Source organism: Coenobita brevimanus, chromosome 95 (assembly GCF_032717465.1).
Source record: "Coenobita brevimanus isolate Jiangsu-jjx chromosome 95, ASM3271746v2, whole genome shotgun sequence".
Taxonomy (NCBI): domain Eukaryota; kingdom Metazoa; phylum Arthropoda; class Malacostraca; order Decapoda; family Coenobitidae; genus Coenobita; species Coenobita brevimanus.
Window position 1 is genome coordinate 33190056 of NC_137048.1, and position 19093 is coordinate 33209148.

Genomic DNA, 19093 nt, shown 5'->3' on the forward strand with positions numbered 1-19093 from the left:
GAAACCCCAAGAGCTGTGAACGAAGGGCGTACGATAGCTGTCCCTTCCCCGATGTGGACGATGGCCGTCGTCGCGGCTCCACAGCCCTCTGGGGTAGCAGCAGAAGGATGTATGGTGGCCATTCCTTCCCCAGTACGGACGATGGCCGTTACCACAGCGCTGCTCCCAAAGGAGGAAGAGGCAGATGAGGGACGTACAATGGCCGTTCCCTCCCCGGTACGGACGATGGCCATTACCGTGGCTCTGCCTGCCCTACAGGAAGTAGCTGAGGGATGTATGGTGGCTGTTCCCTCCCCAGTACAGACGATGGCCGTTACCGCGGTGCTACTCCCGAAGGAGGAGGAGGAGGGACGTACGATGGCCGTTCCCTCCCCGGTATGGACGATGGCTGTTACCACGGCTCCACCTCTCCTGTCTTCTGTCGGTGAGCGCTCAATAGCTAACTTACCGACTCCAGGGCTTCTCCCATAGGAGGAGGAAGTGGGTGAGGGACGTATGATAGCCGTTCCCTCCCTGATGCAGATGATGACCATCGTCATGGTCCCACTCCTCCTTCCTGTGCCAGTCAGTGAGCGATCAATAGTTAACTCGCCGAGGCGGTCACCAGATGTGGCTAAAGCAGAAGGACGTACGATGGCCGTTACAGCGGCGCTGCAGGGGGAAACAGCTGAGGGACGTATGATGGCCATTCCCTCCCCGGTACGGATGATGGCTGTTACTGCGGCACTGCCTGGGACTGTATCTGGTGCAGTCCCACTCCAATCCTGCCGAGGGCTGGTCTGGTTGAGAAGTAGTGCCGCATTCCTGCGATGTCGTGGTTGGGTAGGTTGAGGGGAAGAGGGACACAAGGTCTGGGCGACCGTCTTGTTCTGGGCCGGTCCCGCATTCACCTGGCCTGCTGTAGTGTCCTCCTGGGGGTGGGGGTAGGGCTGAGGCTCCGTAGCAGTGTGGGGGGTCCGGCAGCGGGGGCGGTCATATTATATATATATATATATATATATACATACTGTATATATATATATATATATATATATATATATATACATACTGTATATATATATATATATATGTTTGTGTGTGTGTGTGTAAAGCTATGTTTGCATCATGAGAGAGAGAGAGAGAGAGATGCTGCACCTATTTCACCTGCAGGTATTTGCCAAGCTCAAGCGTCAGGGGAATACCTCTCTCTCTCCCTCTCACTGTAATTTCCTAACACTTCTGTTTTTTCCGTCGGTATTTTTAAGGGTTTGAATTAATGTAAAGTTGTTACAAGAATTATTGTCACATACTGTATATAGGTTGGTAGCATTAATATTTTGTTGCATTTACAAATTGTTTCGTTATACTTAACCCAGTGGTTCTCAACTCGTTTCAGGCCATGGACCACCAACCCAATTAAAATGGATATCGTGGACCATTTCGTTTTTGAGTAATGATAAATAAAGCATAGATGACAAACATTTTGGTTAGAAATATATTTCTTACAAACAGAATTTCGAGAAATTATATAAAATAGTAGACAGCTGACATTTTGGTCTCTAATTTATTTCTTCCAAACATAATTTGCAGGAGATACATGAATACTTCTCTAACATTTTGCTGTGAAATTTATTTCTAACAAACAGAATTTTAAAATTATGTAGCAGTATACAACTAACATTTTTCTTTGCAACCAGACTTTTGGATTCTCTTGTCACTGACAAGCTTTTCAGCGTTAGAAGTGGTACTTGATAATGCACAATGAATATCGCTTTCCACTGCAAGCCGATTCCTCTGTTTGGACTTAATGTGCAACAAACGTGAAAATCTGCTCTCACACGTGGAAGTTGATGCAAATGGCAGAAGACATCTGACTGCATGTGTTGACAGATTTGGGTAAGTACCAATCATACTGGAATAATCAATAGGAATAATACAATAAAATGAATGGCCAAATATTTATTTTGATAAAATTTTTCTACTGAAATTTCAATAAATTTAAAAATATATGCTCCAATCTCTAGTTTATTACCAAATATAGTGAACGTCTTGTTGACCACCCAAAAAATCACCGTGGACCACCAGTGGTCCATGGACCACCAGTTGAGAACTACTGACTTAACCGCTTCACTCATATTACAATGGATCTATCACAATTTCATCATGAAAATTGTATAAATAATTGTATGTTAAATGAAAATATAGTTTTGGTGCACTGATAATGCCCTAGAGGTACGTTTGACATGACTGGGTCCACATTCATTTATTTAGCCTGTTACACACACCCCTTGGGTTCTCCGTGATAATGCATTGCACAGGGACAAGAAAATCCTTTAAGCATCTTAGGTGAACATTTGATGCTCATACTTGAACATAAATCCCCTAATGAGTATTAATCTTACTGTAGTCAGTTATTTTTCACCATAAAACTATTCACTCACTGAATACTTTGTTGCTTATTAGGCAGATTTTGATCAGGGACTGCTCCTGACTTTAGCAGTCTTCTTCTGATTGGTGGTGGTGTCCCCAGCAACTCGCTTTGCAGATCTCTTGCATACTGTTGCGAGGTGAAATGCCTTTCACAGACACGGCCAGTGGGAGAAACCTTGTTCTTCTGTCCACACAAATGTATCCGCTTTTGCCTGTTGATTTTATCATTTGGCATGCGAAAGTGTCTCAGAAACTTGCCATCAGATGTCTTCCCTGAACACCTGAACACACTGCACATCGTGAAAAGTATTTTAACTTGATGAAATGTATAAAATAAAGCAGGCTATGCATCACAAATGGCTGGTAAAAACACACTGTTTTCCTAATCCTGTGAGCGAGACAGCTATCCAAGTGACGTCACGGGTCAAGGCCACCAATCATAGACGACCTGCACAAAACCGACCTTATTTTGGTCCAGAGATGAGCACACTGTTTGAGTCTCTACACTGTGGGCGAGGGAAAAAGGAGCGCCTTCGGATGTTTGTATGTACTAAACACTTTCGGAGACCTTACGGAAGCTGGAGTTACGATAGCCTCTAAAAGGGTGGGCCCGACCAAGGTCTAGTGAGAAGATTGTTGTGCCTCCCCGCGCATCTTTGTGACGTCACAGGGTACCCTTCCTGGGGGTACAGAGAAAACAAATAAAGAGGTTGGATAACTGCGACAAATTACCACCATTTTCTAAGATATTTTGTCGCCCTTGTCAGCGTTGTAATATTACTATATTGGTGTCGATCATATGGTTGTTACTGATTGCTTCCTAATTTCTAGCTTCAGTACTTTAAACATGATAAGCAGAGTATTATACCTTGTGCCCGACCACGGCACCCTTAACATCACCCATATTTTTAACTTTCAGCCACTCGCAAAATAAACTGAATTAAGCATTCTCTTTCATATAATTGAGTTATTTCAATATATTGGGTAGTTTATTGAGGTGCTATACAATACAAAGTGCGTTATATTGCAGAATAGTGTACATTAGTGGTATTAGTGTACATTATTGTTGTTATGCTAGGTGTTTTTAGGTAGGCTTCCCAGCCTAGAAACACCTATTGTATAGCTAGGTCCTTTGTCTAGACCGGAGCTAGGATACACCGCAAGAGGAACAAAGCATAAAAACTCTGGGCAACTACCTTACTCGTATATTACTATATTCTCCAGAATACAATACAAGGATACACAATACACTATACAATGTCAGGAGATGTTAGACAGGTTAGGGACTCGGACTGGCTGCTAAGGTATAGGTATCTAGCAGGATACTTCCAGTCACGAAGATACAGGATGGACACTGCTTAATTGGTGTGTGGAGTTTATACACGATTTTGGTCTAGGGCTGCGCATTTCACAATCCGGGTATAAGAGTCCCGTTATACACTAGGTAGTGATAGAGCACTATTGTGACACTGTAGACTGAGAGGTATGCACTGTTCGGGGCGTAGCCACAAGAATACTACCGGTACTTTCTACATACTAAGAGCAATAAAACTGCTGTTGCATTATACATACGAATGCACAACAGTGGCATGAATGATAGGAAGAGAGGAAAGGAAGCTTGACTAAAATGCAAAGACTGGACTACGGAATTGGCCTGTATGCAGAACACTGGTCTAGGATGGAATATTAGATACAGTTGTAATACAGTTGTATCATACAAAATTTTGCATATATTTCTGTTGCACACAAAAATGCAGGATACAGTATCATGCAACAGGCAAATAGAAATAAAAATGCAGAATCAAACTTCTGAGAAAATTTACATGTATGTGTGGAATTTTTTTTTTGCCTAATCAGTAACTTGTAACAACATTAAAGAAGTGATAAACCTCATCTTTATCATAAACTGCAACTTTTGTCTTACAAATTTTACACATAACTGGATGATAAACATCATCAATGCCACCACCTGTGAATGAACTTGCATTAGAGTCAACAGCTGAGGGAGATGCTACACTTTCATCACACAGAGCTGGAGGCTGATCACCCTGAGCACCACCACTGTCAGCTCCCTCCTGTGTAAATATTCCTGCCTCTTGACTCTGATATGTCTCCTGCCCCCGCTGTCCCTTATTTTTCTTCTTATTCCTGAAATACTCCTTTTTCTTCTGATTTTTGCAGGGGAACCTGAGGCTCTCCACCATGTCCACTGTACAGTTGAAGACGAACATAGCTCGGTATTGGTTGTGATAGATTTCATGCCTAGGAAATTAGCATATGCATTATTATACAGTAAAGGGGGAAAGAATTACATACAGTACAACATTATTAATTCAGTCCTCCTCAGTCATCCCATCACAGAGTACTCTACACTTCCATGGCCTACTCAGTTATATTAATTTCATTCATCATCATCATCATCGTCATCATTATCATCATCATCATCATCACCATCTGAACCTCCTTTCCCACCCTAGGGCAGGGTGAGGAGTAGCAATGTCCAGAAAGCCCAAGTTTGTCCACTCCAATGGGCTACACTATTCAAGCCCCAGGAATCTTGGCTCTATCTGATACGCCAAAAATATCCACCACATTCTGCAGCTTCACATTCATCATATAATCAAATACAGTAGAACCTCGGTCCTTGAACACAATCCGTTCTGGAAGGCTGTTCCAGGACCGAATTGGTCGAGGACCGAACTAATTTTCCCCATAAGAAATAATGTAAATCATTTTAATCCGTTCCAAGACCCCAGATGCTTACCTATTTAAGTTTCAGCACTGGTACCAGTGCTTTCCTGTACGAGGTGACTGTATATTTCTCTTGCCTTTTCACAAATTATATACTCACTAACACTGTCTCCTGCTAACTGTTTCTCATTGATGAAGATAAGCAATAATATTTCCACTTCTTCAATTATTTTCCGCACTACTTTCCTCTTTTCACTGCCAGTAGCCGTACTGGATGAACTTGCTTTCTTTGGAGCCATTATTAGGGGCTAATACTGCACTGAATCAAGAAAAATGTGACGCACAGCAGGACGACCACGTTGACGAACAACAAAGGTGGACACGTGACTGTCGGTCGGCCAGCTTCCCTTCGTTTGGCAACGTTCAGGTTGGTCGAGGTCCGATATTTTGGTCGACCTCTGGAGCAAAAATTTCTTGAATTTTTTGGTCGAGTTCCGATTTGTTCGGCATGTGAGACGTTCGAGGACCGAGGTTCCACTGTAATGACTTCTGTTATATTCCCATGTATCTTTCAACCACCCTAGAGTTCAAAGAGTTGGAGAAAAAAAATGCAGTTGCAGATTCTCAAGTACAACACAGGGAGCAAAATAAAAATACTGTACACACAAGGAACACAAAACAATGATGACCTAATACCGTATTTATCAAACCAAGTGGTAAATGTGATACTTGGTCACCTAAGGAACCACTGTACACTATTAACATACATCTTGCAACATGCATTATGAACTACAGTTAACAATATATCCATCCATCCATTCATCATCCAATCCTATGTTGCCCCATGAGGAGCATAGCAGCCCGGGGCTAGACAAGTTGGTCCTGACATTTAAGATGAGAGTAACCTTCCTCATTAAGTCAGGGATCTGTTCCAAGATACAATGACTTTAGTAGCTGACTGTAAATAAGTAATTTTTTTTTTGTGTGTGTGTGAATTTTACAACAAAACTGAACATCCAAAATGGTTCATTAAATCGAGGACACACTATGTATGACTGTACTTCATTACTACAGGTACATTTTTTGTTGTTGCTGAATAATCTTGGTCTGTCTGGCTGAGCAGATCCATCAACTGCAGGCAAGCAACCACCCTTGCAGGGCCATCCCATGCAGTTAACCAATGTTTCTTTGCAGTGGACAGCACCTCACCACAGCAAGGTGCAGGGAAGGGCATGAAGGTTTGATTCCTGGACTGATGCTGTATTTGTGTCTCTCCACCCTGTTAAATGGGGCACCATAGAAGGGTCCATGTCGTATCGTTTGTATCGTATCATATCATTTTCAAAGGCTGCAACATGCCTGCATGTGTCAGCCTTGGTCACCTAATGGCTGCTCTCCACACTGTTCAATCTCTGGTAGCCTCACTATTCAGTCCTTCCACATCATCCCATAATTTGCTTATATGGTTACCACCCAGCATTATCAATGGTTTCCTGGGTCACTGGATGCTTAGTTAAGAAACAGGTATCTACTTAGTCATCAGTCAAATCAGGCCTCCAATCTGACTACAACTAACCACCAAGTCATGCTGGAACACATGCATAATAACAATGCTATATCATCTGATTGCTCTGTCAGAATGAAGTGGCTGGAGGGAAGAAAAGATAGTCCTAGTTATATGCAAAGTTATGTATTTACTTGACTCCATTGAATACGTTTATGTGAAGCTATGGTTTGTGGTGAATGTTTTTGGCGTATCAGATAGAGCCAGGATTCCGGGGGCTTGAATGGTGAGTGAATGGAAGTGCAGTCCATTGGACAGGGCAAATTTGGCCAGTCTGGACGTTGCTACTCCTCACCCTGCCCTAGGGTGGGAAAGGAGGTCTGGATGATGATGATGATGATGATGATGAATCTGGTTATATGCAAAGTTATGCATTTTAATATTTCTCAACTTTTTCCATAAAACTGATACCATATGCTAGAGATAACTAGTAAAATACACTTTAAACTTAATAGTAAAGCTCAAACAAAAAAGATCTGCAGTGATTTACTGTGGATTTAGTAAGCATGAAACAAATTTAAAAAGCAACATATAATGAGAACTTCCTGTAATGTTTTTTTTTTTTTTAACATAACAAAGGAAGGAAAAACCAATTAATAATTAAAAACAATCCATACACCAGATTACTGGTGTCATCTATTCATAAAATGATCTGTATCATTTGGAGTCAAACAGCTGTTGGTTGAAGCTTCGTGGGAAACAACTCCGGGAATGTGAGTTCCAGAGAGATGTAGTTTGGGGAATAAATGAATTCTGATAGGCAGAAGTTCTGCAATATGGCTGTGATATTCTAGTCATGAGTGCTACCAGATGCCCATGTTGCACAAGGGAAGGCATGGAAAGGTGGCACAAAGTACGCAACTTCGTCTGAGCATTTGCCATAAAAATATCTGTAAAATAATGCAAGGGAGGCAACATTCCTTCTTACTTGTAGGGGAGGTAGTTTATTTATAATGGCTGGGTTATTAATAATTCCAACAGATTTGTTCTGAATTTTGTCTAGTTGTTTTAGTGCAACCTCTCCACATCCATTCCACAAGGGTGAGCAATAATTCAAGCTGAAAGTGCACATGACTCTTATAAATTACAGCTAACTGCTCATCAATGAAGAAGGTACGGACTCTGTATAATAATCCAAGTTTCTTTAAGGTGAAACAGGGTTGGTGCCAGAACTGATCCCTGTGGCATGCTGGTGTTAAATGAGTGGAAACAGGAATATACATCATCTATTTTTGCTCTTATTTTTCTGCTGCTGAGTTATGAGGAAAGCAGAGGAGCAAAGTATGTTAGTCCATAGCAAGGGAGTTTGGACAGCAAGGAACGGTGCCATACTCTGTCGAAAGCTTTAGAAATATCAAGGGCTACTGCATGAGTTTCTCCATGTTGGTCGATTGATTGATGGATGGCATGAGTCAGGAGACTGAGTATGTCAATGGTGGATCTTTCGTGGCAAAAACCATACTGTTTATCACTAATTAAGTTGTCGGATTCAAGATGTTTACCTATACGTTTCGTTTTCGTTTCGTTTTTAAAGGCTCCAACATGCTTGCATGTGTCGGCCTTGGTCACCTAATGGCGGCTCTCCACGCTGCACGATCCATTGCAGCCTCCCTGTTCAGTCCCTTAACCCTAAGGTCACACTTAATGACCTCATCCCATGTCTTTCTTGGTCTACCCCTCATAACCCCACCCCCAATATTAACACTTCTCATCTTCCTCACCCAATTATCATCCCCCATCCTCTCCACATGTCCAAACCACCTCAATCTACCTCTCCTCATCACAACACCAATACACTCCAGTCCCATCCTACCTCTCAACTCTTCCATCGTAAACCCAGCCCCCCCAGGACCTTGCACGCAGGGACGCACTACACATCCACCTAATCATTGTCGTTTCTGTACGTCTGAGCCGGCGAATCTCTTCCTCCTTCACTGCCCAGGTCTCACTGCCATACACCATTACACTCCTAACACATGCTGCATACAAAGACCCCTTAGCATGTAGGGAGAGCCCTCTCAATGTCAGGAGAGGCAAGAGCTCCCCGAACTTCTTCCAACCACTTCTCACCCTAGCCACAGAGCTAGCTCCAGCCCCACCTCCAGCACACAACATGTCTCCCAAATAACAAAACTCTTCCACACACTCAAGAGATTCACCAGCAAGTTCAATCCTTTCACGTCTGACAATCTCCACCTGCTCACCCCGGCACGCCACACACATAAAATCAGCATTATCTCGCAGTCTACCTCTGATACCACTACATCTCTTATGCATCCATTTATCACACACACCGCACAAGATGGAATTACTTCCCACGCCCTTGTGGCAAACTGCACATGGCCACTCTCCCTCGTCTTTGACAGTACCGCCACCAACCCTAGATATCATCAATTTTGTTTTATCTGCATTTACCCTTAAACCCTTTTGCCCCATACCATCTCTCCACTTCCTAAACCTTTCCTCCGCCTCCCTTTCGTTCTCTGCAATCAACACCAAATCATCAGCATACAACAACTCCCACAGGAGTCCGTTTCTAAAGTCATGTGAAAGGGCTTCAAGTACCATGATAAACAACATGGGACTCAAGACTGACCCCTGATGCACACCAACATTCACGGAAAACTCATCACTCAAATCTCCATTCACTCTCACCTGGGTGTGTGCACCCACATACATGGCCATAACCACCCTAACCAGCCACTCCTCCAAGCCAAGCTTTCTCATTGCCCACTTCACCACCTCTCTAAGGACTCTGTTATAGGCCTTTTCCAAATCAACAAAAACAAAATAAAGATCCCTTCTCCTACCAATATATTTTTCCTGAAGCTGTCGAACAATGAATATGGCATCATTGGTCCCCCTACCTGGCATAAACCCAAACTGCATCTCATCAATATTCACTCTTTCTCTAATCATACCTTCTAAAACTCTCTCCATTATCTTCATTATCTGATCTAAAAGCTTTATACCTCTATAATTTCCTCTTTCCAGGCATCACCCTTCCCTTTATACACATTTACAATTACACTCTTCAGCCAATCATCTGGGACAACACACTCATAAATAATCCTATTTATCAGGTCAGTGACTAAACTCACCTCTATATACCTATGTGCTTATTAATTAAAATTTCATACACTTTGCCAAGAGAAGATGTGACAGCTATTGGTCTGTAATCAGAGGGGTCAGAGGAACTTTCATTCTTTGGAACTAGGTGGATATTGGCTTCTTTCCATGAATTAGGGAATGAAGAAGTACGTATGCATAGCCTGAATAATTTAGCTAGCACAGAGCAAAGTTCTGGGGAACACTTTTTCAGAGCAATTGGAGGAATTCCATCTGGGCCTGGAGCTTTGTTGGTTGGTAAATTGTCTAGGATGGATTTTACGTATCTTGTCTGTATTTTAAGTGCAACAATTTTGGGAGAGTCAAGTTCTAGTACTGGGAAGTTCTCGCTGACTTCCTGTATGATAGAATTTCTGGCAAATGTACTGCAAAGATATTCACTTTCCCACGCAGGTAATATGTAATGTTGCCATCTGAAGACTTACCTCTGACAGTCCATACAAAGGGTGGTGAGACATGCAGGACAGTTCAGGACAGCATCGCTAGGAGGAAGTGGTGGGAGGAAGCTGGATTTGTCTCCTCCTTCACTATCTGCAGCCTTCATGTACCTGAGGGATGTGCATCATTTTATATATGTACAATATATATATATATATATATACATATATATATATATATATATATATATATATATATATATATATATATATATATATATATATATATACATATATATATATATATATATATATATATATATATATATATATATATACAGTAAGATCTCACTATAACGGACTAATTGGGGCCCAAACCATCCCGAAAAATGCAAAATTCCGATATAAGCGACATCCGGACTTCCCCCTGCTAATCCGGACTTTTTCTGATATATCAGACATTAGTCCGGATCACATGAATGGTTTTTAAACTGTTTTGACTACCACTGCGGTACTGTACTGTGTTATAACTTCACTACATTCATTAAATGATATAATATATATAATAATACTGTACTGTACACTGATAAACATGTCTTTTATTTACCTTATTGTAGTGAACACAGCTGAAATGGTCAGGCAGTCTGGACTGCTCCTGGCTTTATCAGACATTTTCCGATATATAGAAATTTAGTCTGGTAGCTCCTCGAGTCCGATAAAAGCGAATTCCGGTCTATTGAAGTCCGTTATATCGAGGTTTTACTGTACTGTATATATATATATAGTATTTCCTCGTATTTCGACATATTTTACTTCGATGCCTCATTTTTTACACTAGAAAAAAGTTTCTGAGTTGTTTCACACTTTGCAGGTTTCCCCGGACTTCGACGCTCCCAGCTGGCAGCCGACACTCATCAGATGATGCGTACCGATGCTCATTTGTTGGTGGCCATCTTGAGACTACTGATACAGCAGCCTATGTCACCTAGTAACTAGCCCTTCCACCCTCAACACACCTTCACCTGCCACTCAAGCCAGTCTTCACTTTATTTCTGGTAAGGATTTTTGGTGTTACAGCTCTTTACAACATTTCTAATGTCTTTTCAGGTACAAGTACATATACATATATATATATATATATATAGATAGATAGATAGATAGATATAGATAGATAGATAGATATAGATAGATAGATAGATATATATATATATATATATATATATATATTTATATATATATATATTTGTATATATATATATATATATATATATATATATATATATATATATACAGTATCTCCTCATTTTTCATGGGTCAGATGTTCCGCCAAAACCTCGCGAAAAGTGATATGTTGAAGTGTGAAGTTAAGAATCAGTGAGAAAAACAGAGGAGCGTTCCGGTGGGCAACGTACCTACCCCATCAGAAAGTACTATAACACCAAACAGGCCCTACCCAAAATTAAATGAAGAGTGTTTATTAGTTCTAAAACAGCATAACACAATAAACATGTAATTAACAGCATGCTTAGTGAAATGGGCCTAACAATCAATCATCAACCATTCACGACCCCAGAACCCTGACTCCATATCACAGTCACAACCATTCACACATAGTGTGGAGATGTTCTTTTTTTATAAAGGAGATTCACATTAACCTATCAGATGGGGCCACTCGTCAAATTCACCCAGTACAGTACCATAAAATATGACATATCATACAATAACTCGCCTCTTCTGCTTGACCTGGTATGACCTCCTCTGCCTGTTGACCCATTCCTGGTCCTGGTCATCAAGGGTTGGGTCGTACAGAAGTTCATCATTTGTCATGACCCGATGTCTGACTTTCTTTTTCTTCCTCCCTGATGGCTGACTACTGGGCTCACTGCCTGCTAACAATAAATTACCCTGGTAAGTACTCATCAAATGCTTAATTCTTTTAGATGTGGGACCATCTCTTAGGGCAGCCTAGTTAGTCATGTCTCTGGATTTTTACATGCAAGGTGCTTCACTCCAGCAAATACCCATATGATGCTTTACTTCAGCAAAGCCTATATGTTTCTACATATATCTAGGACTTAAGTACAGGCATACCCCAGTTTAACAATGCACACGGGTAAGTAAAAACCATTTGCTATCTCAGGGTAGATTTAACGTGTAAAGTATAGGGATGCGTTTTTGAGCATTGGGTTTCCCCCCAGCCAAGCCCTAAACCCAAATAAGTCCAAAAACAAGTTTGTAGCTAACCTAAACCCCCAAACAGCTTTAAAACAAGCTAAACTATGTCTAGAAGCAGTTTATAAATCAACTAAACCCAAATATAAAATCTGAAAATCATAAAAAATAATTTAGGAAAAAATCAAACTTAGTAAACTGTACCCCAAAATGACAATGTTCACCCCACCTATGACTAAAACACATTAATCTGAGTCTAAAAAGAGTTTATAAATCAACCTAAACACAAAATTTAAGTGTAAAATATAATCAAAATCGGTAAAAAAAAAAAAAAAAAACTTCATTATACCAGGATTTGGCCATCGTTTGGTGGGGTTGGGTGGTACAGGCAAACCCCGATTTACAATACCCCAAGATGCGATACCTGGGAATATTGATGGGGGTAGAAATACCACCTTGCCCCGCCTATCAAAGGCCTACCCCCAGTTTTGTGATGGGTTTTTATTTTTTGAGGTAGCTGAATGCCTTTAAATTTACTCCATATATTCTTAACACTTTCCACAATCCTTGTCTATCCACCCTGTCATATGCTTTCTCAAAATCCATGAAGGCTGCATACTTCTTTCCCTTCTCTACAAACTTTTCCACTAAAGACCTAAGAATGAATATCTGATGTACTGTACACAACCTCTTCCCTTCCTAAAACCTCCCTGTTCTTCTCCAATTAATTCCTCTTTACTTCCCTACCTCTGTCAATAAGTATCCTACCATTTACTTTTCCTATTACACTAAGAAGACAAATGCCCCTTTGATAAACGATTGTCCGTCACAACAATTTGCAACCTGAACAATTCGCTGTCATTCATACATTATTATTATGCATAACAGATGTTTATTTAATTGTCCTGGGACCGTCTGATGGTGGCATTGTATACAATGCTACTGCTTCTTCTCTATCGAGTTTGAATATGACTCGGAGATCGCATTCTCCAGTGATCTTGACTGGGTACAAGTGAGGCGGGCACTAGTTTTAGGCTTAGGTTGGCTTCTTTTAAAGCTGTTAGGCCATTTAGATTGGCTCTAAACTTTTTCTTGGACTCATTTGGGTGGGTTTAGGACTTGGTTGGGGGGAAACCAAGACTCTAAAATGCATCCCCATACCTTACAATGTAAATCTACCCCGAGATATGATACCTCACCTAGAGATGGGTTTTTATATAACCAACTGCATCGTTAAACAGGGGTATGCCTGTATTTCTACCCATATCGCTATGCAAGGGTATCATATCTAGGGATATTGTATCTTGGGACCTGACTGTACTTATGTAATCTTTTTTTCCTATGAAGATCAAATCCAGAGTATACTACTATGCAGGGAAATTGTCTACTAAAGTATCACTGCTACCTACACAGCTGATGTGCCATTTTCCCCCCAAATTCAGTACAAGTTTTATGAAAAATTCCAACCCATCCCAGACTTATAACATAGACTGCTTTTATCAATAAGTGAACACATCTGGGTTATGACTCTGATGCTGTATTACTAACCCCAACAGTTTTATTGTCTTTTCTTCATTCTAATCAGGCAACCACCAGACAACTTTTTTCCAAGGGAGATATCTTTCAGTGAACACAGTACTGAAGGTCAGCTATACTTTGCCCCTTATGTTCACAATGTCTCTCCTAATCAAAACAGAATACTCTAGATCAAGCATGAATGAAATATAATAGATCTGCATTTCAGGCTGTCCTGGCAAAATGGCCTAATTTAATTTTTCAACAAAATGACGACTTATTCATTTTGTTCTTGCTGCATCTAAATTAATTTACTGAACATGGGAAATATCTCTTGTACTGAAGGGACCAATGAAGACTTTGTCCAACTCTTGTAGCTGCAACAGTATCTTCAAAGTTATATAAAACTGTCTAAAGACAGCAGGAATAAAACAAAGTAATATAATTCAAGCCTTCAATATTCTTGGCTCCACCTTAAACAGGCAAGCCTCATTGGGGGAAAAAAATTACAAAAGGAGAAAACAGCAATTTACAGCACTATATATCATTAATAAAAAATGTACAGTATCTGTATTCCTTACAGCACCATTATTGCAGCAAAATTATGATCTTTTTTTTCCCACCCAAGGGTGGGGTAGGGTAGGGTTCAGAAAGTGAGAAATGAGATCAACATTAAAGAGGAATAACTAGTCACAGCCTGCCCTATGATAATGACCACACATTTATCACCATTAATTCACCTGGAATCCTCACTTCATCTCTTTCCACACATTTGTTCTTTATGTTATTTACATACAATAGAAGTCATTACCCTCTGGGTCCGAGTCATCTGAGTCGAAGTACACATCGTCGTAAAACTTAGTATCTTCTACCTTGTTGGCTTTCTCTTCAGAGTCTTCAGTTAATTCTGATGATGATGTCCCCTGTGCTTTGTTCTTTGCAAAGGCAGAGGCAAGGTGTTGCATTGTCATTGATAATTCTGAAGCCATCTCCCTCTCGAAGTCATCTTGGCCTCTGCCAACTTGTTTACCACGTACACCACATCCTGTCAAACAATACATATCGATATCAATCAATTAATCAAAGGACATCACTTTCCCCTCTTAAAGGAAATGCCATACTGAGATTGGCAATAATATCTATCTATCTATCTATTGCAAGATGCTAAAATCCCATACAGGGTGGCCACAAACAAACCACCTCCATTTCATCTGGTCCCCCGCCATTTCACTGCCCTGCTCCCAGCTCACACTCCTCCCTCTCATATATCTCTCCACTCCATCCCTCCATTTATCCTTGGCCTTCCCCTCCCTCTCCGCCCCTCCACCTCACTCCCATACATTCTCCTCGTTAGTCTCTCCCTCTCCATCGTCTCCACATGGCCAAACCACCTCAATGAATTACTCCTAACGCTATCTATCACACCCACATCCACATCACAATGCTCCTTCACTTCCTCATTTATCAATCTGTCTCTCCATGTAACTTCATATACTCCTCTCAAATAACTCATTTCCACTGCTCTCACCCTTGACTTGCATCCTTCCAACAAGGTCCAAGCTTCACTTTCATACATAGAGTTGGTATCACAATACTGTCAGGCAGTAGCTTTTTTACTTCCATGCTCATTTCCCTGTTTCTTATCACTGCTTTCAAAGAACCAGCAACCTTTCTTCCTCGTTGCACCCTTTCAAACACTTCACCCTCCAAACTTCCATCCTTACTCATCACTCTCCCCAAGTACTTAAACGTACTCACATTTTCCAGTTCCTCACCATCCAACCTCACTGTACATTCACTGACTTCACCTCTCTCAAAGACCATCACTTTACTCTTCCCTACATTCCCCTTTAGATTCCGTTTCTTACACACACTCCCAAACTCATCCACCAAGCCCTGCAGCTCCCCTTCATCTTCACTTAACAACACAGTATCATCTGCAAACAACAGTACAGGGAATTCCAAACACTACCCTCTCTCACTAGGGCCACTCCAACATCCACTGCCCTACCTTGTATCTCTTTTATTACCCCATCCATGTATAGATTGAACAACCATGGAGACATGACACATCCCTGTTTCAACCCAACCTTCTGAGAGAAAAATTCACTCAGTTCACTATCCACACGCACTGCAGCCTTAGCACCATCATACATACTCTTTACAGAATTCAACAACTTCCCATCCACTCCATATATTCTTAATACTTTCCACAATCCTTGTCTATCCACTCTGTCATATGCTTTCTCCAAATCCATGAAGGCCGCATACAACTTCTTTCCCTTCTCTAGAAACTTTTCCACTAAAGACCTAAGAACGAATATCTGATCTACACAACCTGTTCCCTTCCTAAAGCCTCCCTGTTCTTCTCCTATTAATTCCTCAGTTATTTCCCCAACTTTGTCAATAAGTATCCTACCATACACTTTTCCTATTACACTAAGAAGACAAATGCCCCTATGATTACCATACACTTCTTTTTCTCCTTTTCCTTTGTACAAGGGAATAATTATACCTGATGAGTTATCATCTAAATTATCCGATACATACCCTCACAGGCCTCAGAAAGCCCCTAGAAGTACTTAATTTTCATAAATTTTCATGGGGGGGCTCACAGCGCCCCCCTAGACCCCCCAGCTGCAGAGGCTCGCTTTGATCGCCTCCCACCACCTTTTCAAGAATCTACAGACATCTTTCTCCTTCCCCCCCTTCGTGAACTTTCTACTTGTGTTCCCAGCTCACACCTCCCTCTCTCATATACCTCTCCACTCCATCTCTCCATCTCATCCTTGGCCTCCTCCTCCCTCTCCTCCCTCACATACACTCTCCTCATCAGTTTCTCACTCTCCATCTTCTCTCCACATGGCCAAACCACCTCAGTGTGTTTCTCCTAACGCTTCCTATCACATTCACATCCACACAACAATGCTCCTTCACTTCCTCATTAGTCAGTCTGTCTCTCCATGTAACTTCACATTCTCCTCTCAGATAACTCATTTCCACCGCTCTCACTCTTGACTTCTGTTTCTCCAACAAGGTCTGAGCTTCACTTCCATACGTTAGAGTTCGTATCAGCATTACATATGAACATAAAATACTGAACTATTATCCACTTAAACACATCTCTCCAGTCTCACCTTTCTTTGCTATATTTCTACCCTCTGGTATGACTAGAAGATCCTCATCCTCATCAGAACTGAAAATGAAAAAGAAATTACATGTTATGAGTAGCTATATTAACTACATAATATACTATAGCACTAGCCATGTGTGTGTGTGTGTGTGTGTGTGTGTGTGTGTGTGTGTGTGTATTTAGGGCAGCTGAAACTACACATTCAAATCGCAACCAAAACTGGCACAAAAATCACAAAAAATTCGCTGATGTGGAATAACTTGGTCCCATCATGATCGAAAAACTTTTACTATATTTAATGAGTGATCACATTTTGACCAAAAAATGCCACTCCCGGCGCCTGGCATTGGATCTCTGTGGAATTTTTTGCCCAAAGCTATAACTAAATTATAGCAGCACGAGAGCCGTCCGCAGGAACAAGTGCGAGGGGCCCGAAGGGCCCACGAGCACTTGTATTAACTATAGACTAACATTCTGTGATGGAGAATCCACAGAGAAGGGAACCCAACCTCAATTCAGTCAGACGATGCATAAAAAAAGGTGAGAGGGGGAAGGGGAAGTCATGACTGACTAAAACTGCAAATTTACAGGTTCTGTTCTTCATTTCCTTTGGAAAATGATCATTTCACACAGAAGTCACATCCTCAACTCTTGGGAAATTTATTAATTTTCAAAGGAATTGAAGGTATGATTTAAAGAAAGTAGTACCGTACACCATATTATACTAGAAAAATACTTATTCATGTTAAAAGCGCATTAAATAATACTACCAGTTTTGGTAATTCTTTACCAAATCGGCATGGCGATTCCATGTACATTATAACAAGTTCACGATCTCAAGGTATATAATTTTGCTACATATGCAACACAGATAGTTTACTGTTGAATTACAACTGCAAGAAAAGATTGGAAAATACAAAATATACCTATTTTTGGGTAGCTAAGTGGCCAGGTCGCCCACAGCAATGATTACCGATGGTCTCTCCGACACGCAGCATTGTTTACCAACCATCACTGACTGGATGCGTCAGCATATCTCGTGTCAAGGCAATGGGAAACATTATGATTTAACCACACCTAACCTTACCTCACTTGCATTTGACAACCGTCTTTCAAATATAAAAAATGCGTGTTCAGAATGTTAAATGCCAGCTACTGACAGACACTGGCAGAATATTTATGTATTCTAAATCCTAATTTATAGCTTTCAGAGGCAAGTTTTTAAAAATGTCCAGTAGCTGTACTAATCCTGGAATAATAACAATCAACCTGTGAAAGACTCATTTCAATAGAATATATGGAAAGGCTGCACCCATTTGGTAAAAAATTAATCCAGTTTTCACTCCTGGAAAACATCAAGGGATTCAAACAAATACATAAGCATGCTAAGGATTGTAAAAAATAAATGAAGTTCCTACTTACCTGACGTTAGAAATGCACTGACGTGGTTTGGACATGTGGTGAGGGTGGGGAGCAATCTACTAACGAGGCGAGTGTATGTGAGTGAAGTGAAAGGGGGGAGAGGGAGGAGGAGGCCGAGAATGTGATGGAGTGATGAAGAAGTATATGAGGAAGGAGTGTGCTGGAGGGGAGCGGTGAAAAGGTGGGAGACAGAGCGACATGGAGGCGATTTGTTTGCGGCCACCTATTACGAGATTAAGACGTCTGGCAATAGACAGATAAGTTGACAGACTTACCTAACCACGTACTTAGAGGTGCAAGGAATATCGTCGTCACTCCAGTCTAAATAATCCTCGTCCCCATCCATCTTTCTTTAAAATCTTGTGATTAACAAGGTAAGGTCTATATCTCTGTCAAGACAAAACTGTCCTAAAATGCGGCTTATCTGCTCCAACCAACAAGGCAAGCGGTCGACCACCCAGGTCCACTCACTTTGTTTACAAACATACAAGCCTATAGTTATTTATACAATATTCACCTTCAACACGGATATTCCATTATTTATTACCTATACTGCCAGTCATGTAAACTTGCTCAACATGGTAATAAATAACAGTTCTCAGTTCATGCAGACTATTTACCAGCAACTAATTTTCCTTCGACTTTGGCAGACGTTGTTATCCGTTGCCAAATTGTCAGCTA

The 19093-nt window shown here is 41.0% G+C and overlaps 1 protein-coding gene across 4 annotated transcripts; it reads right to left on the reverse strand.

Annotated features, from left to right (window-relative positions):
* Positions 1-3636: 3636 nt before the first annotated feature.
* Positions 3637-18837, reverse strand: LOC145413127 (E2F-associated phosphoprotein-like). Of its 4 annotated transcripts, none has more exons than XM_080282842.1 (6): positions 18688-18837; positions 16995-17053; positions 14669-14902; positions 11900-12056; positions 10219-10341; positions 3637-4671 (listed from the first exon to the last, which is right to left on the reverse strand). In XM_080282842.1, the coding sequence occupies exons 1-6, from the start codon at positions 18756-18758 to the stop codon at positions 4263-4265; spliced, it is 1053 nt and encodes a 350-aa protein (XP_080138968.1). In that variant the 5' UTR covers positions 18759-18837; the 3' UTR covers positions 3637-4262. The 4 variants fall into 4 exon arrangements, with proteins under 4 accessions (XP_080138968.1, XP_080138967.1, XP_080138970.1 ...); XM_080282841.1 differs by having other exon boundaries at positions 11900-12059; XM_080282844.1 differs by lacking the exon at positions 16995-17053 and having other exon boundaries at positions 11900-12059; positions 18693-18809.
* Between the last annotated feature and the right edge of the window lie 256 nt (positions 18838-19093).